This window comes from Trifolium pratense, linkage group LG3 (genome assembly GCF_020283565.1).
Source record: "Trifolium pratense cultivar HEN17-A07 linkage group LG3, ARS_RC_1.1, whole genome shotgun sequence".
In the NCBI taxonomy this organism is placed as follows: domain Eukaryota; kingdom Viridiplantae; phylum Streptophyta; class Magnoliopsida; order Fabales; family Fabaceae; genus Trifolium; species Trifolium pratense.
Window position 1 is genome coordinate 48183485 of NC_060061.1, and position 20306 is coordinate 48203790.

Here is a 20306-nt window from a genome sequence, read left to right on the forward strand (position 1 = left end):
AATTTATATTGCATAAACTCTAAAAAAAATTGGGCCAAATGAGCACTAAATATTTGACCTAAAATCATCTCTCTTTATTAATAATCTAAGAAGAATAAAAAATGGTGACGGTTAGGATTAAAACTTGGAAGAGAAAAAGAAAAGTTGATTATGGATGATAAATAATTTACTTTTAATTTTATAAAAATAAGTAAAAGTAAAACTTAAAAACAATAAAAGTTACTTTTTATTTTCTTTCTTATAATTTAGAAAGAAAAAAAAATATTAAAAAAAAAAATTAAGACTGAAGGTGAAGGAGTATTTATATGTTTTATCATTTTGCTCAGTCTTCCAGCCCTCTTACACTTTGGTCACACTATTCACTCTTCTTCCTCTTCATTTTCACAACAATTTTTTTCCCCATTATTAACGATGCAAAGATTTTCACTTTTCTTCCAAAAACACAATCTTTTCAACCTCCCATTAAAAAAATCACTTCCAATTAGCCACCAAAATACCACATTATATCGCTTCTTCTTCTCAACTACTATTTTCCAGGTAAATTCTTCTCAACCATCTTCTTCACATTCACCACCAACACCAAACCCTAAAAAAACCCCAAATTCCCAAAATGACCAATTTGGCCTTGTTTACCTTGAATCTAATACAAACAATTTCAATGATCAAAACAATGATGAATTTGCTTTTGATGTAGAAAAAGTTTATAGAATATTAAGAAAATACCATTCTAGGGTTCCTAAATTGGAACTTGCATTGAAAGAATCTGGAGTTGTTATTAGGTCTGGATTAACAGAACGTGTTTTGAATCGTTGTGGTGATGCTGGAAATTTAGCTTATAGGTTTTTTTCTTGGGCTTCTAAGCAACAAAGTTATAGACATAGTCAAGAAGTTTATAAAGCTATGATTAAGGTTTTGAGTAAAATGAGACAATTTGGGGCTGTTTGGGCTTTGATTGAAGAAATGAGAGTTGAAAATCCTCAATTGATTTCGCCGGAAGTGTTTGTTATTTTGATGAGGAAATTTGCTTCAGCTAGGATGGTTCATAAGGCTATTGAGGTGTTAGATGAAATGCCTAAGTATGGTTGTGAGCCTGATGAATATGTTTTTGGGTGTCTTTTGGATGCTTTGTGTAAGAATGGTAGTGTTAAGGAGGCGGCTTCGCTTTTTGAGGATATGAGGTATCGGTTTCCGCCGACTGTTAAGCATTTTACTTCATTGTTGTATGGTTGGTGTAAGGAAGGGAAGCTTGTGGAGGCAAAGCATGTTTTGGTGCAAATGAAGGATGCGGGTATTGAGCCGGATATTGTGGTTTTTAATAATTTGCTTGGTGGGTATGCTCAAGCTGGGAAAATGGCGGATGCTTATGATCTTTTGAAAGAGATGAGAAGGCAGGAGTGCGAACCGAATGCTGCCTCGTATACTACTTTGATCCAGTCGCTATGTAAACATGAAAAATTGGAGGAGGCAATGCGGTTATTTGTTGAGATGCAGAGGAATGGTTGTCAGATGGATGTCATAACGTATACCACATTGATAAGTGGGTTTTGCAAGTGGGGGAAAATCAAAAGGGGTTATGAGCTTTTGGATCAGATGATACAGGAAGGTCATTCCCCGAATCAGCTAACTTATCTGCATATCATGTTGGCTCATGAAAAGAAGGAAGAATTGGAAGAGTGTATGGAACTTGTGAATGAGATGCAGAAGATTGGTTGTGTTCCTGATCTTAAAATATATAATACAGTCATTAGGTTGGCTTGCAAGTTGGGAGAGGTCAAGCAAGGTGTTCGGCTTTGGAATGAGATGGAAGCAAGTGGACTCAGTCCGGGTACCGACACCTTTGTAATCATGATTGATGGGTTTCTAGAGCAGGACTGTCTAGTTGAAGCTTGTGAGTATTTCAAAGAAATGGTTGGGAGGGGGCTTTTTGCTGCTCCTCATTATGGTACACTGAAGGAGTTGATGAATTCTCTTTTAAGAGCTGAGAAGCTTGAAATGGCTAAAGATACTTGGAATTGTATTACAGCTTCTAAAAGTTGTGAGATGAATGTGAGTGCATGGACAATCTGGATTCATGCACTGTTTTCAAAAGGACATGTGAAAGAGGCTTGTTCGTTTTGTATAGACATGATGGAAAGCGATTTAATGCCACAGCCAGATACTTTTGCAAAGCTTATGCGCGGTCTGAAGAAATTGTATAACAGAGAATTTGCAGTTGAAATCACTGAGAAGGTAAGGAAAATGGCTGCTGATAGACATATCACTTTCAAGATGTATAAACGGAGAGGAGAGAGGGACTTGAAAGAAAAGGTGAAGGAGAAAAAAGATGGGAGGAAGAGGAGGGCTAGACAACGTCGTTGGGGTGGCGCCGGCAGCAGTAAAAAAACACTATAATTTACAGGGGTGAGGCTTCAAATACAACTCACAGGTTTTCCCTGGTAGTTTGATTCCTGCGCAGATGCTGGTCAAGTAATTCAATTGAATGGAAATTAAGTGGTGTTATTGATCTTGGCTTAAGGAGAGATGAGCATAATTAGATGGCAATAGAGTAGTTGTTTCTTTCTTTAAGGTATCAACTTTACTGTTCAAAATAGTTCTGGCCTTTGTAGTTTATAATCATTACTACTTGGTGCATTTTCAGTCGCTGTTTTAAGGTTATTTACACATACAAATAAAACTAATAAATTGTGTTACTTTAAATTAAATTATTTGTTTTTTCGTATAATATCGTTAACTATTTATTATCTCATTTGACCTGTTTATCTCTCCCTTTCAAACTGATCTTACGGCTTAGGTAATTCCATCAGTTTTTTGTTTTGTAAACACACATTTTACATTTTTAATCTATGGAGAAGTGAGGTCTTAAGGATAGAAATTGTGTCTGCAGCTATGTTAAGCAGTAAGCACTACTAAAGCTCGACAAAGTTTCAAACAAGAATACTCCTTTGCACCAACATTGTGTGCCTCTCAACCTATTGGATAAGCGAATAATTATGAGATGAGAGATGATGAAAGAGGCAAGGGAAATGATCAAATGTGCCATGGGATTCAAGACATTGTCCTGCTTGTTTTAGTTATGGTATAACTTATTCTTTTCACCGTTGATTTTATTTACTAGTCCCTACTTATTTATGTCCTGATAGTAATACTAGCATTCCGAGCATTACAATACATACTATCTTCAGTGAGTAGATCTTAATATTTTCATTGATAATCTCCTCAACAGTAGCATTGAAAAAAGTTCCTCTTGTTTTGCAAAACGTAGAACAACAATAATGAGTGAAAAAGAGATATACATTTGTTATTTTATTCATATTTCAATTTCTATATTATATGTGTCTTTCCCTTTTGCTCTGATGTTATATATAAAGTTTATTCATATTTCTATTTCTATAAGCTGTTGTCTATATGTATCAATCAGTGTCATTACCTATCAACAACCCCAAGAGAGGTGTGATACTGCTTACATGTGTTGACAGTCCAAGTGTGATTTATCATTATATTAGTAATCTATAAATATACAGTTTCGCTAGCTCCAATCGAAGAACAACCTATGAGAGCATCTCCAATGGGAGTATATAAGACGGTGTTTCATAGGAAAATGAACCTGTTCCTTATTTTTTTTACCCATTGGAAGAACTTGAGGTGGCAAAGTAGGTTGAAGAGATTTTGTTGAATTAACTCAATTAATGTGTCTCATGTTCTATTTCTTTTGTCCAGAATATACAATTTTGCTTTTGGAAGTTATGGTCAGCACAATGATTTATCATAACAATTAAATCCGCCAGAAGCTACACTATCATGCAACTGTGGTTAGATTCTTCAAGCAGAAAAGGGCAATCTACAGAGTAATTTTTCCAAGTGTAGGTTGGTTGGGGTTTGGAACAACCATAGTACACAAACGATCTCATGAAGCAATGTAAGAACGGGAATAATTGAATCCACCATTTTTTGTCGTCGGCTAAATTTCCACCTTGCGAGAGCCTTTTTGACCACCAATAGCTACACAACCACTATCATTGAAATCATCTCTTCTTTATTTTTAAGATTGGAGTAGTTTGAATTTTTAGACCACCACCGTCTTCAAATGCCATTTCCGGTCAACTTGAACCTGCACAAGGAAAAAGTCCGGATATGTGATCTTCATTGCGATCACACCACCGTGGTTGAGTTTCCGATCACCATTTCCGGTTGGAGTTGAAAGATGAAGTTGTTAATATGATTTTCATTTCACAAAAGTGCCTCTTAGATATGAAGATTTTTATGGAGCCTATTTGATAATTTTTCTTCTTTAAACTTCTGAGGTTCTATACCTTTTTTATACTTTCAATTATCCCCACCAAAAAGACCTCAATTAACATTATGGTTACACAATTGTGCCAAGTTAAATTGATGAACATGATTTAGGGTACAAGGGCCATACGCTCATGTCATTCTCCTGTTGCGTTCAGTGTTTGGCAAAGAATCGTGAGGTTGAAGATATGTTGTAGTTGTAGATAGACTATAATAAAATCTGTGATCCTACTTGATCTATTGTTTTAAATTGAAAGTTATAGTAAAATGCTCGTGCTTGTATCTGGTTGTGTATATTTATAAAATAATATCATCTTATATAGATTGTGGATATGTATGGCAAATTAAAAACAATTAGAGATGAAGACTTGTAAATGTTTTTTCTTACAAATTGTAAAAATTCTCTCATTGTGGCAATTTGTTCTGTGTAAAATACTATTCTCTCCGTTTTCTTAGAAGTGTGAAGTTCTATCATATTTAGCGTTTCTAACGGACTGTCTAGTTTGTCTTTTAAGGATATGATTTGTCAATTATACCTTTTGTCAATTATTGTTATCTTTTAAAATATATTTTTTCATATATATATTTGAAAAACTAAAGTTTTTTTTAAAAAAAAAGAAAGTTTGTTCTTTTTTTTTAGATAGGAAAGTTTGTTGCTTCCTTGTGCGTTTGATATGCTAAAAAATAGGGGACTGGACAAGATAATTTTTATTGTATCTGTTTTGATTTGAAACTGGTTAAGAGACTGGACAAATTAGGTTGTAAGGGACATGACAAAAACAAGATTTTGTTGTCCCTCACTGAACCACGCAACATTTTTTTGTCCATAGTACAACTATAAAAAAATATGAAAATACCCATTTTATTTTCGAATATAAAAATATTATCGTCCTATTTCTCTCCGGTTCAGTTTTGTCCTGTCCTGTATTATCTTGTTTTGTCCTGCACTGTTCCGTCCAGTCCTTGCTGTTTTACGAATCAAACGGATTTAAACAGAATTTGTTAGCTATAACAATGGTTCATTGAAGATTTAAATAAGATGAGTACTGTGCAAAAAAAATAGGAATTTATTGGTGAATTAAGATGAATGTATAATAGGAAGATAGGGTGTAAAAATCCATTTTCTTAATTTGGTGTTATCATTCTAACTGACACTTTTAAGAAAACGGAGGGAGTAGTTATTTTAAAATTTCTATAGACGACAATATATTCCATTATATAAAAATAAAAATGATATGCTTAAATATTGAAACAAAACAAATTATAGATTGAAACAAAACATAATAATTTATACTCATAAAAATAGCAAAAAAATAGATTAATACGTTCAACTCAAGCAACCTATGCAAAAAGATTATATGCTTAAAAATAACAATAAAATAGATCATATGAATATAGAAATAAGAATAAAATAGTCAATTCTATTAAAAAAAAAAGAGAATAAAATAATCAATCAAAAAGATTATAGAAAAATAAGATGAATATGCATAAAAATAGGAACATAGAAATAAAAATATAAACAATATTTTTCATAAAAAAAACATAAACAATATAATATTAATTATTAATAATAATAGTAATATAATAATCATACAATAAAGTTAATTTATCAAATTTACTAAATTATAAAAAAATATTCCAAATCAAATTTTTAATTTTATATTAAATAATATACACGGGACCATTATTTGTGACGAATACATAAAAAATTGGATAATTTATCATTGATAATTATAATCAAATTTATTAATTTTATAAATTTTATAAAAAATAGCACAATAGTTTCAATTATATTTTAACAATATTATATAACAAATTCTTAAATATTTTATTCTAAACTAGCGGGCTTATGTAAAAAAAAAAAGACATGTCTTATATTTTTGTTAGTTTATTAATAAAAGATTTTTGTTGCTAAAAAAAATGTGTCTTAGGTTATGGTGAGTTTTTAATAAAAGATTTTTGTTGCTACTAAAAAAAATTAAGGATGTTGTTGGTATTATGAAAAGTCCACACCAAAATTCATGCATTCTCTTTATATATACCAACTAGCGGGCCAGGCAAGCGCGTTACGCGCCTGCCTGTGTCTAACTTATGTCCAATTTAAAAAGATATGCCTTATATTATGGTGAGTTTGTTAATAAAAGATTTTTGCGGCTAAAAAAAATGTGCCTTATGATGACAGGTAGGGTTAAACACTACAAGAAAATATGGGATTTGCTACGACGGCCTTTGTAGCTAATTCGTAGCTAATCTCTAGTAAAACAGGGTTAGCTACAGATTTCCTATGAATTAGCTGTTGTATAGGGCGTAACATGGATTAGGTGGCAAATTATCTAGCAAACTATTTCCGAGCTAATTTGCAACTAATATAAAGTAAAGCCTATCTAGTTCCGATTTAATACCTAGTTAATTTTTTATTTTTAAGTTGGTATCCGACTTAGGACCGACCAATCCAAGGGGACCAATCCCACCACACACTTGCGGGGGCCCAATTAAAGTCGGAGTTTTTTTCTTCTCTATATGGACTTAGCCCACCGAAATTAGCACCAGGGGGAATCGAACCTGCAACCTTGAGAGGAGCATACTCCAAGGATCCAAGTCAACACCACTAGACCAACCCCAAGTGAGTTACCTAGTTAAATATTGTTCAAAAAATCGCTAGGATATATATATGTTCACAACAATTTCGCAATAAATCTCTAGCAACATTTTCCTAGCGATTTTGCAGCCCAAAATCCAAGCTAATTACAAATTATTTATCATCCGTTAAGAAATCTAAAAAAGGCTAATTAAATAAACATGATATACAACTACAATAAATTTGACATATAACAAATGAACTAAACACATGTTAGCAAGAAACTAATCTTGTTGAGATCATCAGACTGATTAAAGTCATTGGTTCAAGCACCATCCATGCTTCATTTAGTGATTAGCAACTAAGAGGGAAAAAATTATACAGTAGGAAATGAGTAAAATATTTGAAAATTCTTCCAACAACTACAATAAAATATCATTATATAAGTGGAGAAAATGATGCCAACTATAATAGATTTTTCTTTCTTTCATCCTACAAATTGTATATGCAATGTAATAATGAACATAGGAGTAAGTTTTAAAGAATTACCCTAAACCATATACTCGGTTGTTCAAAAACAAAATTGTACTCTAAGGGGTCCATGTTAACAGTTTTCATAAGTTACTTTCCACACAAAAAGTCAATAACTATATTTAACCCCTCCATAATCACATGCAGCAAAGAATCTTAAATTCCTAATTAATCAATACAAGTCGTATATATGTCACTATTATAAGAAGAAAATCAATTTTTTAGGTTGATTGAAAAAGTAATGTATTTTGTCAATAATATAGACCAGATACAAACCCACTTGGGGTTGGTCTAGTGGTGTTGGCTTGAGTCATTGAAGTATGCTCCTCTCAAGGTTTTAGATTCGATTCCCCTAGTGCCAATTTCGGTAAGTTAAGTCCATACAAAGAAAAAAAAAGGCTTTAAATGGACCCCGCAAATAGGCAGTGGGATTGGTCCCCTTGAATTAGTCGGTCCTAGGCTGGATACTATGTTTTCCAAAAAAAAAAATATATTGACCATATACATTATTTTTTTAATAAACCTAAAAAATGGTTTTTTATTTATAATTGTGACCGGAAGAAGTATATATATTAGCATAATTATTAAAATGTTTTTCTTAAATAGTAGTTATTTTTTTAAAAAAAAAATTAGTAACCAAATTTTCAAGTTATTTAGAAATATATCCGGTATAAATGGTTGTTACCAATATATCCCGTGTAAAATAGTTATTAATAAAACAATGATTTTGTATTGAACTTCAAAAATGACAAGTAGGAACAAAAGTTTGCTAAAGAAAAAAATGACATAACAAGAAACGGAAGGTATCTTAGAATGATAATGGTAATAGTAATACTACAAAGGATTGTAACGGCATGAAGAAAAAAACACATTTGGCGGAAGGGAATCTATATTAACTACTTTGAACCACCTCTCGCATTGGTTGTTCCAAGTATACTATAAACGGTGTAGAAGAAATATTTGTAAATGCATTTGCCTATGAAATTTACATAACAGCTACTTTCGGCGAGAGTAACCTACCAAGAATTTACATTTCTCACCTTACAATCCCCACACAAGGTAGAAATAGGGGAAAAATGAAATCAAATTGGAAACAAAAATGAAAGAAGTGAAATTAAAATATCACAATCAAATCCCTATCCTGTCCTACTATTATGCCAATCCCAGCTTCCCTCAATGCTTAATATTAGATGGAAGCCAAATGTAGCTGATGATACGTTCTAGCTTTAACTCCAGCCAAAACATCTCAATCATTTACAGGTTATCACATCAATGAGCTAGGTCCACACTCCCAATACCAATGGTCGATTTGTCAATCATGCGCACGTTGTACTTTTCATATACTCTTATCCGATTCTCAGCCCACCAGTGTTCTGCTTGTTTCTCACTAAACCGCTTGCGACTGCATTCACCAATCCAAAGATTTTCCAGGTTATAACATGGCTAACGTATGAAATACAGCATAGTTATTTGAATTGCTGGTAAATATTTTGCTTTCTCATCATATACCGAATTAGTTAATAAAACATATATATAAGGAAATTGCTTGTTACCATCAAACACAATGTACATTACTCTTATCAAATATTGGAGATGAGTTATGCAAGTTGACAAGAAAAAAACAATGTCAATGCAATAAAGCATTCCATACCTGAATCGAACTCTCTTAAGATCTATTGCACCGCCTGATAGGGAAGTGAGAGTAATATATACACCAGGTTCATCTTGCTCTACCCATTCAGTCTCGTTACGGGATTCGTTATCCTTTGTTTTGCTCCCATTTCTGCTAGCTGCATCTGATAGAGTATGTTTACAGTGGCCTACAGAACGGTCGGTGACGGTGCTTGACCCATTTGAAAATAACTGGTTATATGAGCCAGTAACGTCTGATTCTGGGCTTGTTGCTTGAATATTCAGGCGATCGATGGAAGCAATGCTTAAGTCATTGGAAATGGAGTTAGATGGTGATCTGACATTCCTAGCTGCTCCTATGGGAAGCCTCTCAGCCATGTCCTTCAACTATTTCGAGCAAGAAACGAGGAAATGTGTGATCAACAAGCCTACTGATTAATTTTTATACATCTAGTAAAAATCTATAGACATAAGGTTAAAGAATTAAGAAACAATCCATTGGTTAAGTTTTTGATTGATATAGAGCCCAAATATAACTGATCATGCTTTTAATAGTAATTATAATTCAGTTGGTACTATGCCTTTAGTCCTAGAGTTATTTATTTTTTATTTTTTTGGTAGAAAGTCTTAAGAGTTATTTTAGTATGTTTATTAGAATATTATATCTGGATATACATAAATGTCAAATCAATGCATAGTTTTTTGAGATTTGTGAGATTATCAGCACATTTAGGCTTTTATTTCCCAAGGTCTGGCCATTTGCTTTGAGCCCCGTGTTGTGAATATAAATGATAAACACAGACAAAGAAATTGAATGAAGAAATTTTATAAGACACACTAAGCACTAGTCACCAGTGGTATAGTCTTGGTCTCACAGTTACATTTATTTTCCTCATCTAAAGACTTTCACTTATCAGTGTAACTTTTCTACTTGTTGAGTTAAACAAGGTTCAATCCAACAACCTAAGAAAACTGATTTGCTTGGATAAGGTTTTTCTAGGAGATATTGATTGTCTTATTTAAATGGAAAAAAAATTACCAACCAACTACTCGCATTGCTTGTTATAAGTTGAAAGCTTTTAGCTATGTAACAGGAATCTAGCTTGTTAAAAGTTGTTTGAGGGATTGAAATTTCTACCTGAGCAGTAAGCGACTTGATCACTTCCTTTGCTGCTTTGCATTTGGCAGTTTCTTCGCTGGCAATTGCTATTGCTTCTTTTAGCTGTTTAGTTGTTTTTTCCAACTCATCTTCTTGAAGCTGGGATTTTCGAGTCAAGTTTTCCACCTAAAAGGAACCAAAATATTCATTGAGCTCAATACCACTAGATTATTTTACAAATAGATAAACAACGACAAGCAGGCTTTATCCCACTAGTTCCATTTTGGCTAGATGGATCAAACGACATACGACAAATAGATAATCAAATGAGTAAAACATGTTTAGAGAGAGAGAAAAAAAAGGAAAGACAAAGAAATGAACAATTTCCAGCTTATTCGATTGAGTTTAACATCTTATTGTGGTTTCGAAAATACAGGGACGAGAAGACTCATAGTTCCGGATATGGATGTCAGGTTTCCAACTGTTGAGAATTTTTTTTTGACAAGAGATAAACAAGTAATTAAGTCATCTCCAATCTAGCTAGCAACAATCTCATTTAAAAAGAGGAGCAGCTCATATAATTAGGTGAAAAAGGGGTGCCGATTGGCAAATATTTAAATTCTATTAAAATAAACATATAAATTGTCCATCAATGAAAGCATAAAGTAGCACGTATACCTGTGATCTTAATTTAACAACCTCCTGATTGAGGTTTTCGTTAGTCCTCTTCGTATCATCGACAACTATCTTTGGGGTTGTCAGTCCTCCCAGCGTTGGGGTTGGAGTAGTTGACCGTGGTGGACTAGGCCGCCTAGATATTGGGGATGTTGCCCGGGAAACAATTCTAGATCCAGGAACTGAAGCTGAAAAAAACTTCTTTGATGATCCAAACACAGGATTAGAAGATTTAGAAATATGCATTGCTCCCCATTGTGAACCTCCATTAGGAACAGGCGAGACACGGCTACTGTTGAATTCCAATTTTTTATTTTTCTTTGAAGATCTTCTGTCTACTTGTTTGAAGGACTCCATTGTAGAGAATCTAGAAAATTGATTTTGAGATCTGGAATCCAATTTATCATCCTTACCAATAGACTCAAGTGACCCTTGATTAATACTTCCTCTTCTGCTAATAGAAGAGTGAGACGAACCATCAGTTTCTGTAGCTTTCCTTATTTTGTTAAAACAGTTATCACAGACACGATAAGGTTTGTTGGGATTTGGTGACATTGAAGCCTTAAGAGACTTCTTACTGCTGCATGAGTGACAAAAAACAAGTCCACAATTGTAACAATTATGGCGCTTCCTTTTGAAATTGAATGGCACACGGCAGCCAGAACACATGGATTGGTCAACACCAGAAACCCACTTATGCAAGCATATGGCAGCAGTGAAATTCGTACCACAAGCAATACTTTTGACTTGTTTGTCTTTCAGAGCTTCCACTAATGTTGGGGAGTTTCTATCATCAGTATCGCCATGGCCTAAACGACCATTTGAACCTTTCCCCCAAGTGTAAACTTCAGTCCTCGAAGTCAAAACTGCAACGTGATAAGCACCACAGGCTATCTCCTCCACAAAACTCTTTGAAAGCTTCCCTTCAATTCGGGTTGGTAACTTCCCATCAGCTTGAGGATTTCCTAACTGGCCATATACACAACTGCCCATGGTATAGACATGACCTGCTCTAGAAAGTGCAACAGTCATACTATGCCCACAAGCAACTTGACAAAAGTTAGGTTCCCTAAGGGCTAAAACACAGGTTGGAACAAGTTTAGATTCCTTGTCACCATGCCCAAGTCTACCTTTGTCTCCATCTCCCCAAGTAAACAGCTTCCCTGAAGAGCAGTTGCTGGAACTAGAATTTCCAACCATTACTTCCACAACTGCAGCAGTATGCCATACACCACAAGCAGCCTGCACAGTACGAAGACCCTTCAAGGACTCTATTTCCCTTGGCAAGGAAACACTTTTTCGGTCTCCATGACCCAGAACACCAAATGTACCATCACCAAAAGTAAATAACTTCCCGGAAGAGGTTACAACAGCAGTATGCCAAGGACCACAAGAAATAGATGAAACATGTATACCCTCCAAGGGGCCATTTACTCTTTTTGGGACCCAGTGACTCACCTGGTTTCCATGTCCCAGAAGACCATAATTGTAAGTGCCATCCCCCCATGTATAAAGATCTCCTGAAAGTGTCACAGCACAAGTATGATACTCCCCACAAGCAACAAGTTCAATATTTGTATTACTTAAAGATTCAATGAGCTTTGGATGGGGGACATCAGAATCAACTCCATGCCCGAGCCTGCCTCCTGATTCTTCTCCCCAAGAGAAAATTTCACCTTGTTTCGTCACTAAGGCCACATGTTGCTCACCACAAGCAATATTCTGTACATCTAGAACCACAGCTGATTCCAAGGCTTTCGGCAATAGAGAATCCATTTTGACATCAAAACAACTCCCAACTCGGTGAACCCCACCACCCAAAACACTATCACCTGTGCCTTCCCCCCAAATGAAAACATCCCCTAAGGCATCACCATCATCACGGGCAGAACCTTGGCTAGAAGAGCTAACAGCACTAGATAGACTAACTCGAAAAGCATCCATAGGCATCGCCTTCATGTGGCCATGCACACTATCCGATCCTCCTGATGACACAGAGTGGACTGAACCACTGGCCGAATCTGGCGGGAAGAAACCCTTTGGAGGAATAGGATAATAAGTCGCATCAGAAAATGCTTTATCTAAACCATTCTCTGGAGGGCTTTCATACGGGCTATGAAGCCGAAGGTGATCCCCACTATCCTGAAAAGGGAAAAAAAAATCTTCCCAATAAACCTCTAAAACTGAAATATAGATAAGCATGAAACAAATAGAAGGATGCACATGGTGTTTAATACCTTTTGCAAGCTTTCATTACTATCAAATGGAGAATGTAAGGGAGAACTTCTTCGAGTGTATGTTCGAGGACTATTAACTTCAGATGGAAAACCATCACTTCTTGACTCTGTTCTCCACTTCCGGTGATGGCTCCGTGAAATCAATGCTTTCAATCCACTGAACCATACCTCAGCTTCATCTTTGTCTTTGCAAATCTAGTAGAAAAGAATCATATCGTAAGATTCTATTAAGTAAGGTAAATATCACAAAATACCTCAATATAACGTATGTAATATATGAGCAATCAAAGAGCTGGCCAAGCATAATCTCATCCCCCCAATCCCATGTAGAGGAAAAATGACCAGTAAATGTAGCTTAGGAAATAGTTCAAGTTTGTGATTATATTTTGACTAAAAAAGTATCAGTTTAATTTCGCAGATAATCTACTTACAGTTAACCAAGAACCTATGGATCATAATCCTTTTCACAGATTTGTGGTTGATTGTGGGTAGATTAGTGATTAAATTTAATTAATACTTGGTTACTCAAATATCATTTACCCAAGAAATGAAAACTTTTTTCTAAGCCACATCTATGGCCATTTTCTTTAAAAATAAGGATTTGAAGAAATTTGTACCAGGTCCAGTGATCTGTCATTATAGATAAGTGAAAATGACTGGTATTCCTTTGCAGGCCGTGGATATCTTTGAAAGATAGGCTGAAAAAAATAGAAGTTTAATTCAGTCATAATAACTTGAGATGCTTTCCCTGCGCAAGGTCAAAGTCAAGATGTAACTGAAAATATTTATAATTGTACATACATTCATACCCATGCTCACCAGAATATCACAAATTGGAGGTGCATTATTACATAAGTGAGAATTTAATGGAAAAGTCAGCACAAAATATTATCAGTATGTATATAAATTCCCGGACAGCATCAGTATAGTAGCTGCTATTAGATGAATATATAAGTGATAGCTAGGGAAAGAAAGAGGAACACAACCGCCACAAGTTAATCATGAATAACTAGAAAATCAATATAAATTTGAAACTCTCCAACAAGGAAACATGATTCAACAATTTCCATAAACAGGCGCATACATTGGAAAACATCCAAAATAGCAACAAACAAAAAAAAAAGAAAACAAAGCTTCTTGGTCGAAGATAAATAATGATTAAGAGCTCAATTTTATAATATATCTTAAGGCTTAATTGCACTTCTGGTCCCTTATCTTATCTTTTCTGCAGGTTTCAAGTTGGTCCCTTATCTTATCTTTTCTGCAGGTTTCAAGTTGGTCCCGTTCGTCAAATTTTTCACTATTACCGTTAAATTTGGACACGTGTCATCTTTCCAAGTGTGGTTTCCGTATGCCATGTGTCCAAATTTAACGGTAATAGTGAAAAAATTGACGGAATGGACCAACTTGAAACCTGCAGAAAAGATAAGAGACCAACTTGAAATCTAAAATAAAGATAAGGGACCAAAAGTGCAATTAAGCCTATATCTTAACTATGACCAAATTGTGAGGCCAGAAGAGTGGATACATAAAATGCAAATTTTATTTTATTAATATACAAATTATAGCTTGTAGCAACTATTTATGTATATTAGATATGGTATCTTTTACAAAATCTGAAGCAGCAAAATAATATCAATGATTTAATTGTCATTTTAACAGACTTACCGTTCGTTGTCCAGATATAATTCTAGAAACATTAGTTAGTTTAAGGCGCTTCTCTTCTTTCCCTGAGAACCATATCAAAACAGATTCATCCTGAAAATAATATAAAAATTAAATACTTCCAACAATTGACAACCAATTAGCAAAATCTTCGACACACAAAATCAAACCATATATATGAGCAAATTTGGGTGTTTGAATTACATTACACTAGAGAAAATCATATTTATGTGTGTGTGTGTGTGTGTGTGTTTGAGAGAGTCGTAAATATGTTAATATTGATTTACAGTTATCTGTACCATAATTACATAAAACTAAACTACAATTATCCTAGTGCATTAATTTTAACAAAAACCAATAGTGAGATGCTTCATTACTTAGACTAAAGGATGGTATTCGATTATTGATAAATTAATTATGAGTACAGCCACAGCCCAAAATTTTTAAGGTACATTGTAAAAAAAATAGTTCGAGCAGTTTCAATAATACAAAATGTCTTCTGTATACACTACTATTTTGTCATGCCATGTTAAGTCATAAAATGATTAAATGGAGCATAAATGAATTCTTTTACATTGTCACTACATAAGATGGGAAGAGAATTCCCAGCCCACTTGTCCCATCAGCTATATGGGCCAGGACCCAATATATGTGCTTCCGGTAGTGTATTTCAGATAAAATACATGGAAGTGTGCTTCCGGTAACATGAGGGAGGCAGATTGAAAAATTATCTTAGAGTTAACCATGTAAATCCCGATCTGATCCAACTACTAACCATGAGGGTGTTGCATGTTGGCTTAGGCTCACTAAACATAATATGTGATACTAACTTGAAAATAAATAAAAGATTGAATTGCTTGAAAATACTAAATCGGATTTATATTTAAATTGATGCAAAACTAAAAGCCTCGACCTTAGGACAAACTCCAGAAGATGCAGCAATTTCCTATTCTAAACTACATGTAATGCCTATTCTACAACTATATGTAGAACTGATCAAATCATAACATACAAGGACATAACTATATTACGGAAAACCATTAAATAGAGAAATTTCAACACATATAAATGATTTCACATATGTAATAGAATCAAGGTATGTGCTGGAGATAATGCACAATAAACCACAGCAATATCATGGCAATAACTAAACCAACATAAGGGTTGAAATGCACAATAAACTTTGTTAGGCGGCCTAGCCTATTTCCACCTCTCAGAAAAAAAAGAGATAGATAGACTTTCACAAAGGTTGATTTATATACATAAAAGTAGTAAAAACTTACATTAGAAAGCCGAAATGGGCAAAACTTGGGCTTCCCCCTTCTTCCATACTTAAGCAAATAAGCCCCTTTCTTTAAAGCAGTAATTGCCTGCAGTTGAAATAAAGATTGTCAGTATAGTCTGCACAATAGGCAAGAAAAGAAGCACAATTCAAAACATGTTCCTTCTTATCCTGATTCACTACTAAGATGCAGCTCTACAAGCAAGAATTCAAGGAGACAGGGAAATTCAAGATGCAGTAGGGCACAGGAAAGTGCTTCATCTTATCCTGATTCTCTAGTCAGTATCCTTTTCTACATCCTAAATATCATCGTCTCCAATTGAAGAGAAAGAGTTCCTCCAGTAATTTTCATGTTCAGATTTCAAAGGCATAAACAGCTAAGACACAATAATAAAAGTCCAAACCTTTTTTTCCCACTAGATCTGTTCACTAGATGAATCAATCATATGATATCACTGTATATATATGTCCAAGAATAATTCTTCAATGGGACATTAAACCAATGTAGCACAAACACTTATACTAGTCTTGTCCACGTCTTACCCATGCAGTAAACAATTTATTGCGCACTTCAGATTTTCATACTTTTAATTTTTAACTTTTATAGCGACACAGATGACAATACCACAATGATTAGATGAATGACGGCATTTTATTATGTCTAAAGGAACTTGTTTTAACTTAAAAATATTGATTTCTCTTTCAATTTAAGACTTACGTTTATATATTAATTTATAGCTACGTGTTTTATTATTACAAACATATTGTGTTATAATTTTTAAATTTTGTCTTATCCACATTTCCTATGTCGCCTATATACTTTCTAGTATTCAATTCAAGATCCTATTTTATGGTTTCTCTTAGAATCTTCATGGTCTACCTCAACCCTGTTATGCTCTCCAACTAATTAACTCTTTTAATTTTAACATTTATCAATCTTTTTCTCACATTTGCAAAAACCATCTTTGTTACAATTGTACCACTACCACCTTGTGAATGATGAAGCCAAGTTACTCCAAAATTGTGCAATGTAACTATTGGTGTGTTCACATGTCCGATAACAATATGCATATGATATGCCTAGATCTGTTTGGATATGACTTTGGTATATGACTTTAATACAGTTCAAAGAACGTGTCTTGAAGTTTGTTGTACAGCTGTGTTCATCATGCTGTGAAAGGAATTGAAGTACATGCTCCTTTAGTACTTCTTTTAAGATAGACAAAATGAATGCGGAGGAGTTGGTTTATGTGCTTTACAAAAAAGATTTATACACACCTAAAAGGATTGTACATGGCACCAATCTTAATTAACTTCTAATTTATGGGAGCTTTTTAATTAAAACAAGTTCATAGTTCTTGGCTAAAAAGTCCTTATAATTTTGTGTATACTAATGAAGAATTTAAATGATAGAGCTCCCAGAAAAATTGAGATGCAGAAGCTAATTTTCACTTCTACGAGAAGTTATATTGTTTAAAAAATAGCATAATTATTGCAAGATTCTTTAAGTAATTCTTTTTCCATAAGTGCATCTTGAGAATTTTATCTAAACCAGCTCAAAGATCCACCATATGATTGTGTCTATGCTTTTTGGTTATGCTCACAACAAGTATCATTTTATAAATTGTCATCATCATCTACTGATATGGTAATATATTAATGAACAATTTCAACGAACTCTACACAAACATAACGCATTTATGGATTTTACACACACATGCATGCACATATTCCCGTTAACGTATCTAGACTGCTTCATACCTTATATATTAAAAATTTCATGTATTCTCATACATGTGCCACATAATATTCACATATTAAGAGTACCCAAGCTTCATAGAACAAAGAACGCCACTAAATTGGGCTGTTTCACATACACCAAATCACAATCGTCCTCTAACATTAAAGACATAAAAATTGCAGATAATTATGCTGTAAGAGTACACAATCTAAATCCAAGTAGTACTCTATCGTGAAATCCACACAGAACCAAAAAACAAATTATCATGCTAGTAAGCATGGTTTCAAATTGTAGTTTGCAACTGCAGTTGCTGACATAACATAACAGTTTTAAAGGTCTCTGCAACAGCAAATGCAACCCTAATTGCAGCCACATTTGCCCGAAATATAAAAGTTTGCAAAATAACTGCGACTTCTGTGACTCTTATGAAGCACGGACACTTCTCTATTAAGCGTGTTCCAGTGTCGAACACGCGCCGGTGTCCGACATCGACACTTATGATTACATTGAATCATATCATTTTTTTTCTTCAAATTATTATCGATGTTGACGTACCAGTGTCTATGTCGTACCCGGTATCCGTGTCTGTGTCCCTACTTCATAAGCAACTTAGAACCATACTAATATGAAAGTTCTATGGTACCCTTATCAAATATATTTTGTAGTACCTACTAGCTAGACTAGTTTTAATCAAACAATTATTAGCATTATTTATACACTAAACTATCAAAAACCTATAAAATATAAACAACTTGAATTCAATTTTTTGAAGATTAAACACATGAATTAATCAACATACCTGCTCAATGTCTCTTTCAACAGTACCAGCTCTATTCAGATCCGAATTAGTTGAAGTACTCGTCATCATAATCGTATCAGACCGTGACATCATTCAAATCAAGAAGAACAAAAATTAACAAACTATTACCAAAATCTAAACACCAATCTTCCACTCATTCACCCATTCTCATACCCAAACCCTTCCATTCACTCAAAAACCCTTCCAAAACCCGAATAACAACGCTAAATTCTTCACACGAGCTCAATTCCAAAACCTCCACCATCATAATCGAACTCCAATTTACAAAATTACAGAATCTTCGTTATCATCTTCGTTGTTAACATCATAACAACGAAGCTTCTGGTAGCTCCAAAGTGAGCTCCGGTAGGTACTGATCGAAGCTTCTAGGTCACGAAGGAACCACAAGATCAATGAAGGAATGAAATACTTCAGAGATTCCGGCGATTGATGATGGATCGATGAGCTGGTGGCAGTGCGGAGGAGAAGAAAACGGGAGAGAGAATGTGCGGGAAAATCTGTGAGAAAACTGTGATCTGATTCTGAAGTTGTTACAGTAGAGAGAGAAAATGTGTTAAGAGAGAGAAAGTGAGAGAAAATTGAGTGTTGTGTCTGAATGGTTGAGAAGTGAAATGAGAAAGAAAGAAAAATAAGCTGAGAAAAGGAAAGTGTAATAGAAAAGTGAAGTTGTGGAAAAGATTACCCTGAGTGTTGGAAATTAATTACGGGTTTGCCACTGAAAGTTATGTGTTTGATTCGTTGATGATGATGAGAAAATCGAGAATGAGTGGAAACGGGAAACCCGGAATTGACAGTAAGTAATAAATTCCTAAACAAATGGAACCTGGTCAGTGGTCGTCACTTGGTCAATCATTTATACATATATATATAAGAGTTAGGATCCTCTCCATTTCTAATTATTTCCATTTCCTCCATTATTATATAGTTTTGGGAATATAAATGCAAAAGTGTGACATTAAGTGGGTCCAAATATCATTTATACACCCAAAAATATTTAAAAACTTTGGTAATGGAAGAAATGGAAAGAATAGAAAATGGAGAGGATCCCAACTCATATATATATATATCATATGTACTCCCTATACTACACTTTACTAGAGTATATATATTTTGAAAATTAAACAACTTTATAATTAAAAGTTAAAGTTAGCGAATTTCATCTCTATAATTTGTACGAGTTTTAATTTTTGTCTTTGTAATTTATGCGAATTTTGGTTTTTGGTTTTGTCATGTATGCAAATTTTATTTTAGTTTTTGTCTGTGTAATTTTTTAAGTCAATGCCCTCTAAATACATGTCAATAGTTCAGTCAGTAGATTTTGGTTATGTCACTATTTTTGTGCGACATGACTATATTAATGATTAAAATCAAAGTAATTTGATATTACGTGGGTAAAATGAGAGGGTTTTTATTTAGAGATACTAATGAGGGGAGTAGAGAAGATCGTGGGAATGGAGTGAACATGTACTTGAACCCCAGGGTACGTGGTTCGATTCCCACAGAAGTCAAAAACTCTACTAATGAGGGGAGTAGAGAAGATCGTGAGGTGACAGTCGAGATTGCCTACTAAATAGGTAGAAAAGGGGTTCACGCTGTTACAAAACCCAAATGGTAGAGGGAATAGATTGAACATATACTTGAACCCCATGGTACATGGTTCGATTCCCACGGAAGGCAAAAACTCCACTAGTGAGGGGCGTGAAGAAAATCGTGAGGTGGAAGTGCTGAGACCACCTAAGTTGGTGGGGCCTAGGCT

General features: G+C 34.3%; 2 protein-coding genes across 3 annotated transcripts; one reads left to right on the forward strand and one right to left on the reverse strand.

Annotated features, from left to right (window-relative positions):
• The first annotated feature begins 336 nt into the window (after nt 1–336).
• Nucleotides 337–4748, forward strand: LOC123917308 (pentatricopeptide repeat-containing protein At3g49730-like). 2 transcript variants are annotated; one of them, XM_045968999.1, is made up of 3 exons: nt 337–2566; nt 2885–3076; nt 3718–4748. In XM_045968999.1, exon 1 carries the CDS (start codon nt 412–414, stop codon nt 2389–2391), a length of 1980 nt encoding a protein of 659 aa, XP_045824955.1. In that variant the 5' UTR covers nt 337–411; the 3' UTR covers nt 2392–2566; nt 2885–3076; nt 3718–4748. The 2 variants fall into 2 exon arrangements, with proteins under 2 accessions (XP_045824955.1, XP_045824954.1); XM_045968998.1 differs by lacking the exon at nt 3718–4748 and having other exon boundaries at nt 2885–3326.
• Nucleotides 4749–8270: 3522 nt separating this feature from the next.
• Nucleotides 8271–19389, reverse strand: LOC123917310 (PH, RCC1 and FYVE domains-containing protein 1-like). The gene is made up of 9 exons (XM_045969000.1): nt 18530–19389; nt 15991–16077; nt 14711–14800; nt 13660–13740; nt 13043–13237; nt 10809–12947; nt 10170–10316; nt 9051–9418; nt 8271–8801 (listed from the first exon to the last, which is right to left on the reverse strand). The coding sequence occupies exons 1-9, from the start codon at nt 18620–18622 to the stop codon at nt 8669–8671; spliced, it is 3333 nt and encodes a 1110-aa protein (XP_045824956.1). The 5' UTR covers nt 18623–19389; the 3' UTR covers nt 8271–8668.
• Nucleotides 19390–20306: the final 917 nt, after the last annotated feature.